We start from the raw sequence: 23501 nt of genomic DNA, 5'->3' as shown, positions 1-23501 counted from the left end.
CTTTTGGACTCTTAATAAAAAATATTTATATGTAGTGATTTTGGCCCTTTTGACAAAACGTTCGGACACCCACACAATAAATGAAACCGTGCGAGCAGAAATTACAGCTTTTCTTCTGTGGAGCATAATAAACCACTGTAGAACCGAAACCACATCATCAAATGTGTGACCATTGCTCTGTGGCTGCAGCATAGCTAATGTGTAAAAGTCAGTGAAAGAGTCCAAACCACCTTTTTTCCCCCCCATCATTTCTTTGCATTTGTGGTCCTTTGAGAACCATTCAAACTCATTAAGAAAGTTAAACCTATAGGTAAACATGAAAGGCTTCCTGTGTTCTCTCCTATGGAGGATATCAAATATAAAGAATTCAAAAATGAGAGAATCTAGCCAGGAGGTCTTGGTAGAAACGCTATCCCAGGGCTTACAGGCACTTCAGGATGTGAATGATGCAGTAAACTTTTGAATAATTGCCATTTGTACAACTAATTAAACAGTTACATGTTAAACGTATAAGTAAAAGAACAGAAATAGGGCCAAGGGTGTTATTTGAAATAATTTCTTAAATGTGGACAGTGTATGGAAGATTTTTGAATCCCTGTCTCCAGTTTTGTTCTCTCCTCACTGCTCCCGTTTGCACATCAGCCAACTGGAAACGGTTGCTTTGCAGTAAAATTTTGACAAAAATCCCCAAGGTGACAAAAATGTCCATGAGAAACAAGAAGAAGCAGATTTTCTTTCCCCCCACAGATGATTTATTTTCTTACACTACACAATCCGAACTCCCTGTTTTGTTAGTGTTTGCATTTTAGTTTTTCCTGCTTATTCTTGCAGGGGAAACAACCTTTGAGTCTGTCTCTTACAATCCCACATTCTGTGGATTTCACAAATGCAGCCACCTAACCTAAACAAGTTAGAACATTTCAAAGTTTAAAATTTTTTTTTTTAAAGAAATTTACATAACAGATGGGTTAGCTGGCACTTTTCTCTCTCTGCCAGTTGGTTGAAACTTACTGTCTTTTTTATGCCTCTCACTTCATTTTGAACTTGTCCTTAAGAAGGAAACGCACAAAGAATTTTATTTTTTTTTCAAAGTTTTATTTTCTTGGATTAAATACATTTAAATAATTAAAGGGTGCAAAGGGCAACTCAAACAAACCTCTTCATGACTAAAGCAGAATAACCTCCCCTGAGGGCAACCCACCCATTTGTCGCCTCCAGTCTCTGCTCAGTCTCCCAGGTTTATTCATAGTCACAACAAAAGTCGTCAATGGTATCGGCTTGATAATTTTCTTCAGTGGACTGATCCTCTTCTTCTTTACCTTTACTCAAATTCCCTTTAAGCGACAACAAACGGTATGTCAGGTTGCATTATAACGCATCATTCTGGCTCCTCTGTGGTCTCTGCTGGGAAAAGCATGGATAGTTTGAAGAGGAGATGAACTTTTATACTTGAAGGAATCAGAGGAATCGAGTAGTTTAACTAAATGGAGTATAGCCTAGTTCCACATACCAGGGCTTTTCTCTAAATAATTAATAATTCTATTAGCGATTCAGCATTGTCTTAGTCTTGATTGTGCAATCTGTATAATATGATTGAATTTGACTTTGTAAAGTGCCTTGAGATGACATGTTTAATGAATTGGCGCTATATAAATAAAATTGAATTGAATTGAATACTTGCACTACACATCTTTTTCAAGTTATCTTTACAGAAAACAAAGCAAGTAAAACCCAAAAACAGCACAGAAAATGAACTGTGTTATTGTGAGCATTTAAATTAAATCTACAGTAAGTATTGATGCATGCAGTTAGGCAACATCTTACATTAACAGTTGAAACTAGATATTTAATTATGCTGTATGATCTCTTTTCCCCCCGTCGTCCATCAAATTCAGTTAAACTTTTCATCTTTTTTACGTTAGGGTTACCAGAATCATTTATAAATGTATTTTGAAAAATTGCGTTTAAAACTATAAGACTTGGGTGAAATGTTTTGTGATCCACCAATAAGCTCAAAATTTGTGGCCCAGAATTACCCTCCCTACTTTATTTACATTCTTTCATATTGCAACCAAACAGTTTCATGTATGTTATTCGAAATTTTGTTTGTAATAACCACCATAAACCTGTATGAAATAGTTAACCGGAAGGTAAAGAAAATTTAATTTACTTTTTTTTTTTTTTTTTTTTTTTACAAATTAAGATTTGAAAAGTGGACTTTGCGTCTGTATTCCTCCCCATTTGCTCTGATTTCCTTGAATAAAATTAAATTCAAAAGCATGCATTCATCACTTATTTAGTGAAACAACACAGCAGGCAGGCCACTGCTAAAGCTGTGGGGAATTTTAAAGACGGTTAATGTAATGAAACGATGCCAATTTATGACTATGTCATGCAGGACTGCTCAGCCTGTGGTAACTCTGGAAGAGTAAAATCATTTGTCCACAGGACTGGCAGGGAAACTGTAAGAAGTAATGTAGTGATCATCATCTTTATTGTCATTGCAAAATATATTCCAATGGAATTTGGTCTCTGCATTTAGCCCATATGCTTGGGGAGCAGTGGGCTGAACCCAGCTTTCTGGACCAAGAGTGGTAGTCTGGGGAGTTGAACCCAGAACCTCCAGGACACAAGCACAGTGCTCTAACCATGACATAGCTGTGAAAGAAGAAGGTCAGATGAGGAGAACTAACACTGCGCATCACCCTGGTGCAACATTGTCATGGCAGGATCATGCTGTGGGGATGCTTTCCATCTGCAGGGACAGGGACAGGTTGACAGGAATCTGGATGATAGACGGGCTGGATACAGGACACTGCTGGAATAAAAGCCTTTAGGGGCTGCCAAAGACTTGAGACTGGGTTTGAGGTTTACCCTCCAGCAGGATAATGCCGCTGAACATAAAACCAGAGAGAGCAAAGCCTTTCCCTGCCTTAGAATGGCTCAGTCAAAGTCCAGACATTTCATTTTAACAAGTGCTGTACAAAAATAAGTGACAACAAACCAAAAGTTATTCACGCATGTTCAAGGGAACCATATTTGTTTTACTTTATTAAAAAGTAGAAGTCATCAGATAGAAAGTTAACACCATACTGTGCAAAGCAACACAATGCAGCAAGCCAGGTCCGTCACTGCACCCTTTGTAGGACTATGAAATGTTTACGCTTGTTAAATATTCAGCAACATGAAATAAAACAGAAGTTTTACACTTTTTTTTTTCTCCTGTCAAACTCATTTTGAAGTGATTTTCTTCACTTTCTCTTCTGCAAGTCAGTGGAGCTCATCTCACGCGTTTCCGTCGACCAAATGAGTATTTTACATACACACTTTCCTAAGATGTCAAATTACAGTGAACACATAAAACTGTAAACATGATTATCATCAAAGTCGTACTCCAGTCCTGTGCATCCATCGGAATATCAAAATGTCTCCAACAAGGTGTGTTTAGCGGATTCAGATGATTTAGTTCACCATCGGGCCTTTTCGCAGGACTTCGTCCACTCAGGTGTTTTCTGCGGCCACCTGTTTTAAAGCCTCCACGGGCTTCATGACCTCATAAGTTGTAAGGGATTTCTTGACCTTCCCGTTCTTGTCCACCTGGTGGATGCTCTGCGTCACGGTGATGGTCACCTGCTTGGTCGACATTCTGTTGTCCTGCCATTTTGTCTGTCAATGCAACGTAACGATAGATTGGAGAACGGCGCAAAACGAGTTTAAAACTGACAAACGCGACCAGGCATGCAAACGTTTCTAAATACGCTTCTTAGAAAGGAAACACAGTTGTGGAACACATTGTTTCTCTCTAGCTGAATCATTCTAGTCAACGAATACCAAAGATAGCGTTACAATTAACCGGGCAGCCTTACAATTTCTTCGGTGTGTAGAACACTCCGGCGCTGCACTGTGGTGCCCGACGACGGCGGCACTTTGTCCTGCTGCGGAGACGCCGGCACAGAGGGCGGGCTGCTGGGGTTCACATCATTCAGACTGGCCTCCGACACGGCTGAACAGACCTTCAGGTAGGCCTGGGCGGGAGGAGGGAGGCCGTCTTCAAAGAAATCTGGAACTTTAACGAGGGAACAAAAAACAGACGGTAAGCATACAAAATGTTAACCTGACCCTAGCCAGATGTATTTCGCTCCGCCTAGCTTCACTCACATCCATCTGGGACCTCTCTATAGGAATTGCCTTTATTGAAGGCTGGGCCTCATCAAGAATCCTTGCATATAAGCCACTTGTCTGTCATCTTTATTGACGTGGTATTTCAACCACTCACACCGAAGCCAACCCCGTGACGCTGATGAGAGCGACGCAGGAAAACACTAAACTTTTTTTTTTTTTTTTAAATGTGTTTGCGGCTCTAGTGGCACACATTTTATTGACAGTGAGCTGACAGGAAGAGGGGGGAAGACAGGCGGCAAAGCGCCACGGGTCGGAGTCGATCCCGGACCGATTGCGTCGAGGACTAAAGGCCTCCTAATATGGTTCGCACTAACCGCTCCGCCACGGGCGCGCCCGGAAAACAAAACTTGCCAAATCCGGTCGGGAGAAGGGCGAAAACATCGTTTCCACCAACAAAAGCCTTCAGAGCCGTTCTCTGATGTTCTTTTAATGAAACAATATTAGGTAGATTGGACAACACGGAAGAAATAGCAGCATCAATGTTAATGCTTGCGTCCTCGATGCGAGCCGCCATTGCTGTCAGTCTCACGTCACGGTCGCTTCTCCACTACGTCACATCTATGAAACTCCAGCCCTGCGTCCTGATTGGCCAGACAATAAAATTGGTTGGAGAAATCACTCTCTATGGGAGATGTCCCAGATGAATGTGAGTGAAGCTAGGCGGAGTTAGGCGGAGCGATATCAATCTGGCTAGGGTCAGGTTAACAAAATGTTAGTTTCAAGTTAATTCACAATAATGCACTGCGTTAGGGTGGTCCAGCGTATAAAATCCCAATGAAATACCACAAAGCTTGGGGTTATAATGTGATATAATCTGACAAACCTCCAAGATGCATGGCTGCTGTCGGAATGCACTGCATAGTAGATCCTAATGTGTTTTATTGTATTCATGCAGACTTTTGTAAATCTAAGCGAGACACTCATTAAAGAGTTCATTGAATTGATAACAGATTACCAGCATTCTTTGGCTCCTTTTTTACAGGGAACTTGAGGTTTTGGGAACCGGTAACCTGAATCCTTTTTTAACTGCTCTGATGTTTTTTGGAAAGAATGTAAAGTAGATTTATACGTGTTAGGCAAACACGTATAAACCCTTTATGTATTTGTACAAACAAAGCAAGACACCCTAATGCACCATGTAAAACACAAATGTATGTAGGAGTTTAGAAATGAGGAAAAGATTTAATAGTCGTTGGATCTCTCATGAATTGTGCACTGAGTGAGGCCCTCCTTCTGCTGACCCGTATGCAACCAAACATGCACTAATTTCCCCAAACAGATAAAGTAGCAACATTAGCAAGTGGAAAACTCCTTTAGGGTGCAACCAGCATAACTTCTTTGCATAACTGCACCTTTTCATGGCTTGCCGCCCTGGGCAGACAGCCATATCGCCCACATCAATAACTGAGACCAATTGAGGCTCTTTACTAAACTGTTTCCAAAACAAGTAGCTAAAACATATCGTTCTTTCATCTCCGCGCTGTTAAACATTCAAAGACAACGGCACGGAGCGGCAGACTTAATTCAGCCGCATTGATCAAAGAAAACATCAAATATTCATTGGCTTTAATTTAACATCAATCTTTTTTTTTTGGTTTAGCACATATTTACCTCCTTAGTTATCTGCTCAAATTAATTCTCGGCCTTATTAAAAGGCTATTTGCTTGAATGTGCCTAATTTATTGCTAATTCATGTGTAATTATTGGCAATGTTGCAGTGTGTGGGAGGGTTAATGGAACACACGGGGACATTTGGTTAATTTAAAAAAAAAAAATTAGGTTAATTAAGCTTTTTCTATTTTTCCCCTCCATCCATCCATCCATCCATCCATCCATCCATCCATCCATCCATCCATCCATCCATCCATCCATCCATCCATCCACCCATCCATCCATCCATCTAAAATAAAAGTAGCCTTTTAAACTGGTTCCTTCATGAACGTAGAGCCCCTTTTCATAAACAGCATGCATTTGGCTACAGCTAATTGATTTTTCAAATTCTCTGCATGTTTTTCTTTTTTTTTTGTGTCTTTGTTGTCTTTTTGTGTTGAATCTGGAACTCATTTTCTCTTCACAGTTACATCAAGGCTCCTTCTTTCAGCGCCAGCTGCGTCGGTTGCCATGAGAGCAAAGTCCTGTTGGGGGACAGCGGCTTTTGATGCAGCCTAATTTCCCCTTTCACCGATTCATCTTTGATTCACTTCAAAACAAAAAGGAGTCGCTCTTTAGTGCAAAAGACAAGATGGAAGAAAAAAAAAATATCATAAGGACTGTTGGGCCCAGAAAAAGGACGGGACAAGGACTACACACAGAGAACAAGAGAGACTGGCATGAACTCTGAATCCCAAAATGTATAGTATGAACCCATTTTCTTGACAGCTTCCAGAAAGGAGGAGTCACAGCTGGAATAAAAAAAAAAAACAGTGGTAGCAGCACGTTCTTTCTCTTTGCCCCCAGCTCTTGAACGTGTTGATTTTACAGGGCAATTAAAAGGCGGCATCTTAGATCCAAAATAAATGTGGTCTGCTGTTTGTTTACTAGATGACTGTACCCCGGCCAGAAATAAGGCTAGCCGCCTGAACCAGGTTGTCTGAGCTGCTGAAGAAACAAATCTGAAGGAATGATAGAGTCCCCAGGGAGAAACGGTGTCTCAGATTACATTGACAAAAGCAGTTTTCCTTCCACTGCCCAGGGAAAAAACTGCATTTGAAACCACAGCTTGGCACACCTGCACCAGTCCAAACACACGCTCACTACAACCACTGGACCAAGAGCGGCCGGCACACTAGTCACGTGCCCATCGGACGTGCTGAGTCCTCCACTTTTTATCAAAATGGTCACAGTAAGGGGTTGAGTCTGGATAGGGTCTAATTCAGGATACAACAATTTAAATATTGTTTATTTTTGCTTTGTTTGTGGTGCCTAACTGCTTGCCCACTGAGCCTTATGCCATAAATTAGTTTAGTTGACGACTGGTGATGAGTCCAATGATACCAAGGGTGATTAATGTTTGGCTATTTCCTGTTTTTCACAGTAGAACAGTTACATAAGGATTCTTTCCAAGAATGATAGGACATATCTGGTGTGATACGTGACTGGAACATTCCCAATAAACATCCATGTTAGTTAGGCGAACCTTTTAAATGGGGGTTGAGACATGTAAAATACGGGACTTAGTGGAATGTAAATGTGAAATGTGCATATGAATAAAAGAAGTCCCCGCTGGCCACAAATAGATTCCCCTATGTCTCGTCTTTTTTAAAGTTCAATCCTCTTCCACATATCCAAATCAGCTCACACCACCAGCATTTGGACGTAGCACCCCGCCAGGGCTCGGGCGTGTTCTCTCGCTAATGCATCAATGGCGGCAGAGAGTCAACAAAGTAGCCAGGTGAAGGAGGGCGCGCAGAGCTTCAAACACCCACGCACACGGCCAGAGAGTACGACCCGAATCGCTCTCTCATGAAATGACTAATGGAGCTTATAGAGGCAACTGTGGTAAATAGAGGAAATCTCATTTTCCACATCAGGCAATTGTAAGGGCACGCATGGGAAAATAAAAATAATAATATTTAGCCTTTAAACTTGTACAGTGCTCTTTTAAGAATCACTTGTCCCAGAGGTTATTGATTTGCAATTCAGGTAATTATTTTTGAAACATTATTTCATTAAAATAATCTGCTTTGCATTGGGAACAGTTTATTTTTAGTACATGGCAACTGTTGTTTTTAATTCGTTTTAAAACTAATTTGACCTTAATCCCAGTTCCTCAAACCGAACCTTGGTTTTTAAACTTACACATTCACGCTGAACTGTGACGTTCAGTTTCTTAGTTTCTTAGTTTTATTCTTAGATGTTGCTTTTCCTGTTTTTTTTTGTAGTTTAATTTTGCTTATTCTTTTAATTTTTACTTTTTAAATTTAGTTTAATATTTCAAGCCTAGTTAAAAAGTTTGTTGAATGAAGTAGTTTACCTTAAAGTTGGAGCGTGCCGTTAACAAAGTCTTGTATTTTGAGGAGAAGTTGTTATGTTTATTCTGCATGTGTGTGTGTGTTGCTTGCTGTTTAAGCATGCCAGGGCACAAATTCACTCCAATGTATTGTTCTGTAATAAAACCTCACCAGGCAGGTCTCCATAAAAACAACAACTGACCCACAGCTGTTTGGTCATTAATTCCTGACAATTAGGTAGTGCCCCAAATTGGTAGTTTTGATCAAAGTTACCAACTTTGGTAATAATTGCATTTGGCACACATTAATAGTTATAGCCAAACTAAACTTATTGTTAGGCAACAAGTACCCAATATTGATGGATTTTAAAAGGGAATGTGTCGCAGCATCTGTAAAATTATATGGGGTTGAATAGAAGACCTCTATGTCTTATTCCAAAAGAATTTCCAAACATATAACGGGTCTACTCAGGGAGCTTTTTCTTCTCGGCATTCACTCTTGTAAGGTGAATACATTAATATCTTTGTCCAGGTCTTCTTACCTGGACTGATTGTTTTCTCAGATGTAAAGCCAGCCTCAGAGTTCTCAGAGGGGATGCTCTGGATGGATGACAGGGGGATATCGGTGTCCGTGCTCGTCAACCATGTGGACTCCGTCTCTTTGGTCCAGCTCTCCAGGTAGCGAGGCTCCAGAGCGTCGGTCCTGCTCCCCCCGCAGCCCATAGCTCCACCTCTGCAGGGGCACCTTTACGTCCCTGCTTGACTCTTGAAGCAGGAAAAAAAAACAACCAGACGCAATAACTTCGTTTAATCAAGTGAAATGCTTTTCTGCTGCTTTATGGGGATGATGAGGACTCACACGTAAAATTGCTATACACAACTGGTGCATGTTAAAGCTGCAGGGAACATTTTAGAGCATTAAATTGCACGTAATTCCTTTTAAATATATGGATAGTACTCACAGGTCAGCACACAGCTGAGGCAAACGGTAAGAGCCCTCATATGCTTAGCGTACAGCAATATCTGTCCTTTAAGAAGATGAGCAGGAGGCAGAGTCCGTGTTATGTTTCTCCATGACTGTATGGACACACCATCCTCTTTTGATGGAGGGGTCAGTGGTTGGTCAATCAATCAATTAGCAATCAAGTATCCACCTTCAATAAAGAGATGCACAGAGAACAAACAGGAAACCATGTTTATGTTTTTATTCACTCATCCTTTCCTCGCCTGTTGCCGAATGGGATTTTTTAGTTAAATAAACGCAGCAGCTAGGTTGATTTTTTTTGTCTTCTTTGTAACAATGCTTCATTGCAATTAATCGTATACTGCTGTAAAGCCAGTTTACTCCCTTTTAAATGGCATTTCATTTGAAAGTTTGCTGGTTGAGCAGGAGAGTTGAACCAAACGTTATCCTCCAAGATGTCACCGCTCTGCCGCATGAGGGAGTGAAGAGCGTGAGCCAGCATGTAGGCCTGACCTCAACAGTTGTCCACAAGCTTGGTGGGGCTGTTCCAACTCACCCAAACCAGACTTGAGAAATTGGATGGTGCCCCACAGCAGTGTCCGACCAAGACGGTGACCGTAGTCCAATGTGATGGAAGACACATGATTTAATTGCAAAATAAGCTGTGTGGAAATCACAGAGGGGATCTGGCCCAAACCTCACCCTCCGCTCTGCTGCTCAACACACACATGCATGTTCCATACAAGTGTGGCATAATTTAAAGGAAAAAAAAAACACTCCAACAGAAGATCCAAGAAGCACTGATACAAGAAAAAGAGAAAGAAAACAAAACAAACAAAAAAAAAAAAACACATAGCATGGATCATTTAATCTAGTGACACACCATACACCCCTGCACAATTTGAATGACTGATCCATGGGTCGATCAGAACCAGGCATCTCTCACATGACACCATAAACAAGTGGGCTGTTTACAGCCAGGCCTCCTTTTATGACTATGACTATAAATGAGTCAGCGACCACTGAGAGAAACATATACCCACATCCACGACACGAACACGCATGTAAACGCGCACGCACCGCTGTCATCCGCAAAGGGCCGCGAGGACACACACACGGGCAACAGCGTGGTCGCCCGCGAAAATGCGCGAGGCGTGAGACAGACACGCAAACAGAGGGGCTTACAGATGGTGGAGGCTCCGCGATCTTAACTCCCCTCGCCTCGTCGCTGCCGCAGGAGATCCAGAGCGCCCCCCCCCCCCTCCACTCTGGTCTCCAACAGGCTGTTAATACAGACACACCCCCAACGACATTTAACACACAGCTGCTTTGCGCGCATCACCTTCTCCATCCATCGCTCCGAATCCCGTGGATCTGATCACTACGAGCGGTAAAACGTCCACCCAGTGTCGTGAAGATGAGTGGGTATGTGTTGGTCTTTAAATCAAAGTGAGAAGGGAATTACCTCAGCAGTTGCTAGGTAAACTTGGAAATATTATTATGGTGCTTATTTTTTTTTAATAGTGACGCAGTTCGTGTTTGAACTTTCATTCCAGCCAAACCCCTCCTGCTGACTGTTTCAGAAATTACAGTCAAGATTGACACGATCCGTGCAAATGTGTAAGTCCGCCTGTCTGTGTCATTGTAAAGCATTCTTTTTTACAAATTAAATAATTAAGCATTCCTTACTTTGTACGAATTAATGCTTTACAATCCTAACTAGGATGAGATATAATGCCAGCATTTTTTTTGCCTCCAAATTAAAGATATTTGGACCCCAAAGGCCTCATTCAGCTTGTTAAATACAAACAAGTAGAAATTGAGTTTGAAAGTTATTTATGTCTTAAAGGAATGTGCCAAACATTGCTCTGTACAACATCTCAAGTTTGGCCACAATTAACATCTCAATCTGAAAAACTCACATGGAAAGAAAAGACAATTAGAAGAATTTTATTGATACAATTATTTTAAAGACTTTGGCGCTCAGACCTCGGCAGGAAACATTAACGCTGAATTATACTTTAATATGCATAAGCAGGTGTATGAGAATATGGATGTTTCCCCCAGGCCTGAAACTGGTGGTGGAGTGGAGATAGACAAAGTTTGTTCAGTCCATAGACACTGAGCTGTATTGGCGAGATCCAGTAGACTGCGAGAACTGATACTAGTCCTGCACTCAGGGACCCAGAAAGATAGATGTCCAGCTTGGATGAATAGGTTGCATGAACCTGTCCATGATGAGCAAGCATGAAGCGACAGTGGAGAGGAAAAACTCCCCTTTGGGAAGAAACCTCTGGCAGAACCAGGCTCAGCATGGTGGTCTTCTGTCGATTGAGATGTGACAGGAAATTCCAATAAGAGTTCGGGAGGAATTACACTCTGATAGGAACGAGGTTGAAGCAGCACCATAGGTAGCCAGATGGAGCTGTGCTACGATGGTGGAGAAGGGGATGGAGGTGGGTTGAATCAGGGTCATCTGAGTCCAAATCAGACATGGCGCAGCCACCGCTTGCGTTTTGCAGGGTAGAAGGCTGAGACGTAGATTTGAAGTTCTTTTAAGATGAACCCAGGATGCTGATTGGCTTCGTGGAGGAGCAGTTCAAAGCTGATTGGCTTGCGGCGGAGGCGGATGAGCCTCTGATTGGATGGAGGTAGGCAATAGAGTTTCTTCAATTGAACTTCCGCTTAAGCCTCATTTGTAACAAATAAACGCCTCAGAAGCAAATGTTCAACAGAATGGTTAGAAAAAGATATACGCACATAATCCGTGTCCTGCAGTGTCCTAGTCAAAGTTCTGGAGAATAGAGCAGCGGGATATTTAAAGTCAACATATCTTTATTAGTCTCCCCTGTGAGAAATTTGCCTTGGATACAAGGATCAGATGCATCACACTACATCTTCAATCACTTATAAGAGGAGTCCCAGTAAAATACTAGATATACATTAGCAACAACAGTTCATAAATCTCAGTTTGATTAAAACAATCATATTAAAAAGCAGCCGAAAAACAACTTGAAAAATAGAATAATTCCAAACACTGGCCTCCCAGTCTGCTGCTGTAGATCATAAGAGACCATAGATGCGGATACCTACGTGTCCATGCTCTTCCCCTGCTAATCTTTTAGAAAGATTTAGAAATCTGCAGATAAAGAAATGTCTGTAAACCTGTGGAACTGTTAAATTTGGTCCGACCTATTTGTCAGACATAAGGCCCATTCTGCTTTCTGTCAGGTTTGGCTAAAACCAAATGCAGGACTTGAACACAAACACCACACTCTGTTGAGCATGGCGATGGTAGGATGATGATTCTGGACTGTTCTGCAGTGGCAGAAAATGAACAACCGTGAGTCATTGGGTTAACCAATAACTTCCTCTTAAAACATATATTCTAGAGTTATATTTCTAGTTTTTACGGCTCTATCCGACATCTGAAGTTTTGCTGGAATCAAGATGTGCAGCAGAATAAATTAACGTCAGAAATGCATTAAATTGTTATTGAGTAATCTATGGGACGTTAAATAGCTATACAGGCATGCTTGTTTAATACGTTTTATTTGGCCAACTTCTATTCAAACCTAATTTTGCCCAGGGTGCTCAATCTTGGGCACAAACTGATAAACTGTCCAGTCCGGTGGTGCTAGGAGGATGGCTTTGAAGACCGAACCTACTGGTGCCTGGAAGTTGCAGACAAGGTTCCCTCTTTACACTAAAGCTTCTAGAATCAAATGTTTCTCTGTCCAGCATTGTCCAAATAAGCTTTTGCAAAATGACAACTCTGGTCCCAGCACTGAATCCTCTGCAGAATGTCTAGAAAAAGATAATACATCTACAATCAAGCTGCTGCAAAGTCTCACTCAAAGTTCTGAAATGCAGGAGAGAGATCTGTAGAGATCCCTTAAGCTCTGACATGCTTTTTCAATTGTCATTAGTGTCAGAATGGTTAAAGCTCCGGCGCACAATTAGAATTTAGCTAACTTTTGTTCTAGTTATCAGATAAAATAAGAAGAAACATTATTTCCTTGGAATATTAACCTTTGGTCATAATGTTCAATCTTGTTAAAAAATACTGGGAAGACTCATTAACCAGCATGAGCTCTGCTTCAACCAGCAGGGGGCACTCCCGCTCCATTTTACTTTCTTAACCTATTTAACAGCAGTTGAAACCCACATCTCAGATAATTAACTCCAAACATTTCTACAGTTGATAAATTGCTTTATTTTCGTGGTGCAGTGACAAAAAACTAAACAAAAATTAAAGACAAGCATGTAATAATTACAAATGACCGTCTGCTGCTTGAATTCTATTTACATATCATCACCTTCCTAAAATAATGACCTAAGTCATTTTTTGCCAATTTGTTTTGCCTGAATAAACGTAATAACTTATTGCTGTGTTATATTGTGTGTTTTCTAAAATACCTGAAAAAAAAAGACTTAGGCTTTTATTTTATGACAGTTGGGAAATAATGCAGAAAACAAATTAAGCCACAAGAGTTAGAGGAAATAAACTTTGCAAGTTTTAATTTATAGGGCTGTGCTCTTCTGCAGTCACATCCATTCTCTGCATGAACACGCACTAAAGGCTCCCCAAAAGTCTAAACGACCACTCCAGTTCTTCTGTTGTGTGTTTAAACCCACATCACCGGAAAGCAGACGCTCCTCTCTCAAAAACTGTATTTTACTGATTGCTTCCGAAAATGTTCATGTGGCAACATTCATCAAAGTTCCTCGGTGTACCAAAGGAACAATAAACAGCATTCCTCTTTGTGCTTCATAGGCCCGCTCCTCTGAGTCAGCATCGTTCATTTCTGATGTGAGAACAGCGCCCAACAAAAAGCAGCAGAAGCTTGTAGCTCTCGGTTATAATTTTATCTTGCTTGTGTTTCCGAGTAATAGGGGAAAAGGATCCGACATGCGCTGATGAGTTCCGGGTACGATAGTGATCACTTTTGATCACTTTTTAATTAAGAGTTGAAAGAGAACAGGAAACAAGTAATCATAACGATACTTGCTCACACATAACACCTATGGCTGGAATATGCGTTTTATTTGGCCAACTTCTATGCAAACTTAATTTTGCCCAGGGTGCTAAGCATAATTATTTCTCTGTGACTTCCTGATCCCCACCCACATCTCATTCCCTGGTCACCTGGCACATGAATCTTTTTTCGTGTGGACAGACTGGTCAATATGAGGCAGGGCAGCTTTGATTTGTATGTTCTGCCCTCATGTCTTATTGGACTGCCGGTCAATAGGCCTGTCTTCTCATTACCGTGGCGATTAATGTGGCACATTGCCACATGTGGCACTGGAGTGAATCATGGTTATTCACACAGCCCTTGCTTAAGCTGCACAGAGATGATACCACAGAAATACTGTGGCTCCATCCGAATGCCCTTAATAATAGCTTCTAGCTTCTTGTATCTTGACCTTCCACGGGGTCAACAGTAAGAACCTTTATTGTGGGGAGGAAAGGAGCCTCGGACCACGGTGCCGATTTTGGACAGCATTTAACGGCATCATTACGTGACGGAAATACACATGGACGATGCAAGTCTTCAAAAAATGCACTACAAAGTGCACAAGCTCTTCTCTTTGGACATTTTCGTTGATGTCCGTGAGGGGGCTGTGCTGATTTGTCATTTCATGCAAAGGATTGATGGATACCTCAAGGCTTCTAAGTGCCGGTAAGGGACGCCACTGGGTTCCAGGGCAAAACTCATCGCGGGAGGGAGCATACAGGCTTCTTTTCCTACCTCCTTCCTTACTGACTGGACTGCTCAGACAACACTTATGGCGACCGCTGACGCACTTCCACTTTGGCTAAAGAGTCCTTGCTCTATAAGGGTATTCGGATTGAGCCACTGAAATGCATGTTGGGAGCATCAATTCCCCTTTGAACTTGTGAAACTCTGGGCTAGGTGGGGTTTGTGTTAATCAGCCTAAAGAGTTGAGTCTATTGTAAATGGTAAAATGGTTAATGGCTTGTACTTGTATAGCGCTTTATCAAGTCAGGTGACACCAAAGCGCTTTACATTGCAGTCAGTTAGTCACCCATTCACACCCTGACGGTGGTGAGCTATGTGTGTAGCCACAGTTGCCCTGGGGTAACCTGACTCCGCCAGATGGATTTGCTCCGCATATCCATCTGGAAACCTTCCGTTGAAGTAATTTTGGGAAGGGGCGAAAATACTGGTTAGCTGATTGGCCTATGTTGGTGATAGACGGGCCAAATAAACCAATCAGATCAACGAAGCATATGACGTACTAACAGAGCGACGACGAAAACACAACCACAAGCTCTTGCCGAAACCAGTCGGGAGAAGAGCAAAAACATCTTTTCCTCTGAGAAAAGCCTCCAGAGCAGTGTTTTGCTCTTCTTTCAGGGAAGAAATACTCTGTAATTCCGATCAAACTTGCTCGATAGCCACGCTAACGCTAGCTTCATCGGCTGAAGCCGCCATGTTCTTTAGACTGAACTGTCGCGCTTCTCGTTGCGTCACACCTCAACCCGCCTCAAAGCCAACGCTGATTGGACATTCGTTTGGTGAACGGCTCCAAATTTTCTTTAACGGAAAGTAGCCAGACTGATCTGCGAGTGAAACCTTGAAAGCTCGCGAGATCAGGATGGTCTCACGAGGCTAGCCCTGGGGCAGACTGCCAAAAGCGAAGCTGCCACACATCAGCGCCATTGGGCCCTCTGACCACCGCCAGCAGGCAATTTGGGTGAAGTGTCTTGCCCAAAGACACAACAGTCAAAGCGGGGGATCAAACCAGGAACACACCCTGTATTGTAGGGTTCCAGTAGACATTTTGACTCGGTAAACATATTTTCACCATATCACAGATTCTTAGTAGGATTTAGGTTGGTTTTCTATGGGTAATTCTTATGCCTAACTATGCTTTGACCTAAACCATCCCATTGCAGCTCTGGCTGTATGTTTAGGACCGTATTCCTGCTGGTAGGTCAAACTCTGTCCCAGTTTCTAATTTCTTGCAGCATCTAACAGTTTTATTTTTGCAGTGGCATATATTTTCCCATTACTCCGTCCAGGTTGCAGTTAACTCTAACCAGCTTTGGTTTATCCGCTGGAGAGAAACATCCCCACAGCATCGTGCTGCCACCGCCAACCACCGTGTTTCATCACAGTAATGGTATGTTGAAGGTGATGTGCGGTTCATTTTGCCACACGTATGAGCCAAAAATTTTGGTCTTATCTGACCAAAGTGGATAAGGAGTAGCTACAAACATTTCTTATGGTTCTGCTCTCTTTTTCCCGTGCTTCCATAATGGCAAGGTTTGTGGAGTGCATAGATAACATTAGTCCTTAGGACATATTCTCCAACATGGACTGTTGATCTCTGCTAACAATAATTTAAGTTTGCCCTAAACTTTATTCCCAACCTATCTGCTGTGTGCCTTGGTCTTCATGATGCAATTAGTTAAATTAATGCACAATTTATGCTCTGTTATCACGTAGTTAAATGGCTATTGCCTGTTAACCAACATTGTTGTTAATGTTTTTTTTTTTCTACTTTTGTTTGCAAGTCCCATTACATTTACTTATTTGTTTCTAAAGAGGTTTTAAAAAAAAATCCATCATTTCGCTGCACTCAAAATCTGATTTTCTGCACTAAGATTAAGTTCATTATGGAAAATTGTTGTTTTTTTCATTGCATTATAAATTAAGATTTTTGTATAAGACAGTAAGATGCTGAACATACAGTAAACTAAGTTAGATGCTTATGTGTAGGTTAACATTCATATGGTATATGAGCCTGCAAAACTTCTTCATTTTTAACAGATGTTCAAGGCTGACAGCAGATAATATTCACTCGCTATTGATTTGAAAAGTTTTTGAGAAGGTGGAGAAACTCTTTTTCTTTCTCTCTTTCCGGCAAATCCTGCCAGGCGGGGGACTGGCTGAGCAAATGTGCCGCAGTCAGCAGCCAAATCCAAACTTTCGCTGGGGGACAGGCGCTGAGTTACAGTGCTTGGAAATTTAATAGGATGACTTTAGACTTAGAAAGGGAAATGCTGATTTCAGGTACGTGCCGCGTCATCAAACGGACAATTGACAATTTTGTGCCACAACTTCGCTCTAATGCTTTGATTTGTCGCAGTTTGAAGATGGGGAGTGATGCTGGGATCCTGTCTCCAGCTGTCAAGATTCCATCAGCAAATTGTTGATAGTAGCCTCGACAAACAGCTTATTCAGATAGAGCACTGCCTGGAGCTTGTGTTTCAGTGGCATCAATCACATCTCCGGACCTTTTTTTCTGGCAGCGATGTGCCTCCTCTCATTAGACTGGCAGCGTGTAATCTCTTCTCCCGAGCAAAGCGGTGCCAGGGTTCTCCTCGATGCCGCGTTCCTTCAATCCATCATGGTCTGGGCCAACATGACATCTTTTCATTAGTGTAAAGTGCTCTAAAGGAATAGAGAGCTTCCCTAAATAAGCAAGCGGGGTTACGAAATCCGTGTTTACTTTGTAAGTGTGGTGATGAAACGAGGATAAGTTTGATGAGCTTGCGAGGAGCAAATCGACGACATGAATGATGGAAATAAAATAAAAAAAAGCTAAAAATATTCCTATCAGACCAAAAACTTTAGAGCAAACTTTAATGTGCCGTTTGTAGGAATTCTCCACGTATCCGCCTGCAGACACATCTGGACCGGGTCCTAATGGAAGACGGAGAGAGAAACTGCAAACCGCAGCATCCTCGAGTAAATCTTCCATCCTATTAAAGAGCGTTAATTTTAGAGTGTATAAATCCACACATTTTATCATATCTTAATGAAATAGCCTTTCATCTCATTTAATTACATAAGTGTCCAGATTGTCTTGGAATAACAGCGTTGCTGGAAAAACCGTCTGGGAAGGGATTAATATTGACACCATAACAAAATCATTCTGCGTGACTGATTCATGTGATTTTCCCTTACATCATCGGAGGGACGAGCTAAAAATCGATCTTTCCCCACTTCTCTGGCTTCAATTGATATTTCTGGCTTTTATATTCTGGTGTGAAGGCTTGCCTGTAAATGCAGCCCTTGCACTTTATGCACTCCATTCGTTTTATCTGGCTAAACACACAACTCTAATCCTATCAAAGGCAATGAATATCCCAGAAAGGCCCGCAGTGGGCAGTGGCTTAGCGGGGTAAAGAGAGGAGCATTAGTATTCATTGGAAATTCTTGGGGAATTCTCAAAGTTTGAGGGAAATTATCTCGGGGAAATGCGCGAAACACGTGCAAACACTACTCTTTGGAGAGCTGCGAGAAAAGAATTGACCCAAAAGCACGGTGAAGTCTAGGTGTCTTTGAGAAAAATAAATAAGCCACTTTTCTAGTTTGATTTGAACACTTTATCACCGGTGCCACCGCAGATCATCTACCCCCATCGCATGCCATCCCAAGCATCTTCCTGTTTCACAGTACCGATATGCATGTCCTCCTCCCCTACATTCCAGAACAATGACCGGCAAAAATAAAAGCCCTCAACCTTTTTACCGTTTTCTAGCAACTGTATGGTTCGCAAAATCTTATTGGGTTTTCTTTTGTGGAAGACAAACGGTCAAAACTTTGTAGAATCCCCTTACGGCATATGTCTTCACCAGCTTTCCACATCCAGAGACTAAAACTTCCACATCCAGAGACTAAAACTTCTGTTTTTGCTCTCAGTTACAGACAGCTGTTCACACTGAGCCTGGTTCAGCTGGAAGTTTGTTCTTGTTTAAGGGAATGTATTTTTTTCCCCACCCTTACCACTTGCTTGCTCAGGAAGAGTGATTGCTACAAAGTCAAAGACTCGATGCGATTGTGGGTGGAATACTTTTTGACCAATTGGCGTCATAAATAGAATTGGAGTATCATGTATTACATTAAGGAGTAGACTGGACTGTTTGTCAGTGAGTCTAACCTGTCTTTACGAATGGATTGTATTCATATACATTTGATAAAATTGGTGTCCTGTAAAGAGCCTTGAGATTACGCTTGCTGTGAATTTGTGCAATTTAACTGAACTGAAAAACCATTCAGCTGTAGCTCTGGCTGTATGTCTAAGGTTGTCCCGCTTGTAGATGAACCTCTGCAGTAGTCTCAAGTATTTTGCATTCTCTAGCACAGAGGGAGGAGGCCTGCTGTGAGCAAGGTCTGGTTTCATGAAAGTTTAAGATGTATCTCTGCTTCAACACTTCATTGGAATCATCAAATCTTCTCCTTAGCCACCGTGATCTGCAGAAGACTGCCAACAATGCAGTCATTTAGGTCATGTATTTAAGCAGGGAAACATGTTAGGTGGGTATGCATCCCTCACAGACTGACGTTGCCCATCCCTGTTCCAGCTGCTGTGTATTTAGCTCCATCCATCTTCCCGTCAACTCTGACCAGCTTCCTCATGCCAGAAGAAAAGCATTTCCACAGCTGTCTGACATGATATGGGGAATTGTCCTGTCCCACATGCAGAAAACCACCAGCAAGACACAGAACGGTTCAATCCTATTTATTTTAACGAAGGCACGTTTTCTGAAACATGAGGCAGAGCAGGTTCTGGCTCGGGGGTTCGGATTTTTCTGGAATGGAGAAAGACAGTCAGACCTGGGTTTGCACGGTGTTGGATCTTGCAGGAGGAGAAGAGGACGCAGCCAGGGAGGAGTAACAGAGATCCTGGGGTGAATGCTGGTGAGTCACGAAGGCGATGGAGAGTGGACAGGCTGGAGAAGAAACGTGCGTTCACAGCCGTGGAGTTGAGTAATCAATAGCTACGTCAGCGGTGGGATCTTTTGAAGCAGACCAGGAAGGCGTCTTGTGGTGATCAACCAACTGTGTGGGATCATCAGGCGAAGAATGGCTGCAACAATGCTCCATAAAAACACTGGGTGGTGATGGGAAGGACACGCAGGGGTGCCACCGGCTGGCATAAAACCTCTCCCTCCAGTAGAGATCTGAGGTAGAGACGCGACTCACATCCACACAAAACCAAACACACACACACACACACACACACCAGGATCATGACACTACCACTCTCATGTACCATGAAGGCATGGCATTTTCAGGACAATGTGCAACGTTAATGTTGTGCCACACATAGTGTTTTAGTTCAGTCTTGGTCTCATCTGACCAGGGGACATTCTTTCACCTTCAGTTTCAAGGCTTGTGCCAAACTGCAAATGGGACTTTTCTAAGTTACATTCTTGCCACTCTTTCATTAGGGCCTGATTTATGGAGTGGGTGGAATAACAAATCACCCACTCCACAGAAGAACTGATTATCCTACCTTATCTGCCAATCTGTACATATCCTCCAGAGATAGCATGGGTCTTCTTGCTTCTGCTCACAAGGTCTGTCAGTGTAGGTGGCCATGCCTCACTGGGCCTGTATACGTTTTTCCAGTTTTGGATGACTGATCACTGAACAATGCTTGATAACATGTCTAAAGCTTGGGCTACTTTTCAAAGCTGTACAGGCTTTAACCTTCTCCATAATTTCCTCCTCACCTGTCTGCTGTTTTTCTTGGTCTTCATGAGGCATGGATTTATACTCATGTTGACTCTACTTACTCATTAAGTGACTTCTGGAGCCAGTTGTTTTTTGATAAATGTTATTTAGAAATATCAAAGTAAAGGGGATGAATATATACAAGCATCAAGTTACAAAGACTACTTGAGGACACACCTCTGCACTATTCTCAAGTCAAGGGAAAGGAGGGCAAAAAGCTCCTGTGGATGTTTAAGAGCTTTCCAGGTGAGTGTTGCTGCAGAGGAGCAAACCAGGAAGTGACTTGAGGATCAAGGAGACAATAGAGTAAAGACAGAAGTTAAACCCTTAGTAAATAGTTTTAATAGAAAAAAAATAAACAATGATCACAACAAATATGAGAATTTGAATCTTAACATCAATTGTCAGTATTTGTACTTATTGGTTCTGCAGTGAACAATAAGTACAAAAAAACAAAACAACAACCAAACATCCTGATATTTTTCTTTTAGGATGTAAGTATCTAACCTACCAGCAGCTGTGATCTGTTTAGCTAGGGAAGAGAGGAGCCATAATTTACTGTAAATCATTACAACAGAGTGCCATAAATAAGAGCCCACTCCTCTAATGTGCATTACAGGAACCCTCGGGCCTCCAAATCTCAGATCTGAGCTCAATCAGCGGGTGTCTGACACATCAGTGACCTTTTAGTGGTAAGTAAATGGCAAGTTCAGATTCATTAGTGAAAACATCAATGGTTTTCGAAGGTTACGAGTAGAATGAAAGTGAGGTGCCGAAGCTGACGGGAACAAACATTGGAGGTTTTCCCATTGCTGGAGCCTTGCAGGTACAGCACATTTAATCAAAGAGGGGAAAAAAAGTGAGCTTGTCCTCTAAGTAGCTATAATGCTTGAAAAATGTCAAAACAAACGCTATAGTTTATTCTATGATGAAATGTCAGTCTCAAAGGCCAAAGAACATGAAAATCGATGAGTATTTATATGAATATTCACAGCTGGTCTTTGGCAATCTTAACACCACAGAATTATACTCAAACTGGCTTGAGGACGACACTAAAACTAAAGCAGAAATAAGCTTCACATTTTTATCATCTGTCGCATTTTTTGCATTTCCACTAAAACGTTCAAATCAGCATTTAAGCTGATGAAAATTTATTTACATTTGTCTTCCAGTTAAATTCTTCTTCAGACCATTATAGTGAAAACTTTTACGGAATTCAATATTAAACCTATAATTCGCACAAGAGGTTTTGTGGTAAATACAGTCCCCTCCAAAGTTACATCACAGCAGCTTTTCAACATTTTTGACAGCTTCTCGTTTTATTTGAAGTAAAAGGAAAATTATCAATGGTTTTCAGAACGCTTCAATGACAAAAATCTGAAACCTGTGGTAAGCTTTTGTGTTTATTCCCCTTTACTCTGGTACCCCCTGAATAAAGCCCACCCCAGTCGTTTGAGAATCTACATGCGTGTAAATGGAGTTCAACACAAATGCAGCTTTTTTGTTTTGAATATTTGACAGAGTATCAGGAGGACAAAGATCAGGGATAAAGTCGTGGAGAAGTATAAAGACGGGTAAGGTTATCAATGAATATCCCAAGCTTTTGGACATCTCATGGGCAATATTCCTTTAATCATATGAAAATGTAAAGAGTGCATCACTACTGCAAAAATATCAAGACGTGAACATCCACCTAAAATTAATCAGAGAAGCAACCAAGACACCCATGTGTGCTTTTAATAGATTATTTTGAGTTGGTCTATCAAATGAAATCCTAACAAAGTACTTTGAGCTTTATTGTTGTAGCTTGGCGCAATGGGGAATGAGATCAATAGGAATGAATACTTAAAATTCACTTCTCTTGGCAGAAACTTTCCTACCTTGATGTAGTATACCAGACTGATGTAAAAAGTTATCGCAACTCAAATTAAAAGCTTAAAAAAATATGCAACTATGAGAAAGCTGATGTACAGTCATTATGACAACACTGCATGGCCATTCTTGAGCTTCGGGGTCAGTGTTTTATAGCGGATTCCTTTGTTGTGTGTAAATGAAGTCTTTTGTAAACAAAAATGAATTTAGCTGTATCAGGTTTTTTTTTCTTATTTTTAGGAAACATTACCAATTTAATACACTGTGAATGTGTTCAGAATTCATTTGCTTGACACAATCAATCCCTAATTTTTTTCTCCGACTATAATCCACCAGTATATCGATAGAATGATGTCTACCTTTGTTTGGAAAGTGCCCCAACAATGTCAGCAGTCCTCAGGAGGTAATGAGCCAGAGTGATATTATGGCTAATTATTCACTCTGGACTCTTTGAGGAACAGGTTATTTAGGATCACTGCAGTCAAGACACTTTAAAAAGTCAATAGGATCAATCAGAACCCAATTTACAGTCATTTGTTTATATTTTCTAGTCAGAGTAATTTGGCTCTTTTTTAAACTTTTTATTTATTTGCATTTGTATGTTTAATCCTTTATTCATCACAGAAATCCCATCAAATATGGAGTAAACGGAACGTACCAGAAGGGAGCTAGATTACCTCAACCACTGGCAGTCGATCTGGCACTGGTTTAGTGTCCTACTGGATGCTTTAATGCTTCAGGGGGGTACACATCAAAATACAACTCAATATCTCCAGAATCACGACAGGCGTGCTGTGATTAAGATCTTATCACTGGCTTTGATTGACAGTTTGTGTTCGAGCTTGCAGGGATGCGGCGAGAGACTTAAAACATCAGTAGAAACAGCGACAGACCTAATTCAGATTCATGTGAGTTTCGTGGTTCTCTAAGGATGCAGTAAGAAATCATGAGGAATACTGAATAAAATAATCAGAGTATACAGTTTGTTCAGTAAGAGCTGAGAAGCACAATGAAAGCTTAATTGAACCCTTGA

At 41.4% G+C, this 23501-nt stretch overlaps 1 protein-coding gene across 2 annotated transcripts; it reads right to left on the bottom strand.

The window, feature by feature from the left end:
- Positions 1-3023: 3023 nt before the first annotated feature.
- Positions 3024-10547, bottom strand: baalcb (BAALC binder of MAP3K1 and KLF4 b). Of its 2 annotated transcripts, none has more exons than XM_036147470.1 (5): positions 10438-10547; positions 9094-9285; positions 8674-8896; positions 3867-4066; positions 3024-3666 (listed from the first exon to the last, which is right to left on the bottom strand). In XM_036147470.1, exons 3-5 carry the CDS (start codon positions 8852-8854, stop codon positions 3502-3504), a joined length of 546 nt encoding a protein of 181 aa, XP_036003363.1. In that variant the 5' UTR covers positions 8855-8896; positions 9094-9285; positions 10438-10547; the 3' UTR covers positions 3024-3501. The 2 variants fall into 2 exon arrangements, with proteins under 2 accessions (XP_036003363.1, XP_012736183.1); XM_012880729.3 differs by lacking the exon at positions 10438-10547 and adding an exon at positions 10281-10385.
- Between the last annotated feature and the right edge of the window lie 12954 nt (positions 10548-23501).

The sequence above is a fragment of the Fundulus heteroclitus genome, chromosome 15 (assembly GCF_011125445.2).
Source record: "Fundulus heteroclitus isolate FHET01 chromosome 15, MU-UCD_Fhet_4.1, whole genome shotgun sequence".
Classification (NCBI taxonomy): Eukaryota; Metazoa; Chordata; class Actinopteri; order Cyprinodontiformes; family Fundulidae; genus Fundulus; species Fundulus heteroclitus.
The sequence above is the reverse complement of the archived record's forward strand: the minus strand, read 5'-3'. Positions and strand labels throughout refer to the sequence as shown.

What these genes read in the sequence shown, in the direction of transcription:
- baalcb (XM_036147470.1), bottom strand. Translation starts at nt 8,854, where the DNA reads ATGGGCTGCGGGGGGAGCAGGACCGACGCTCTGGAGCCTCGCTACCTG. An exon ending in TGAGAAAACAATCAGTCCAG is followed by an intron (nt 4,067 to 8,673) that starts GTAAGAAGACCT and finishes CCCTCGTTAAAG; the next exon opens with TTCCAGATTTCTTTGAAGAC. An exon ending in TTCTACACACCGAAGAAATT is followed by an intron (nt 3,667 to 3,866) that starts GTAAGGCTGCCC and finishes TTGCATTGACAG; the next exon opens with ACAAAATGGCAGGACAACAG.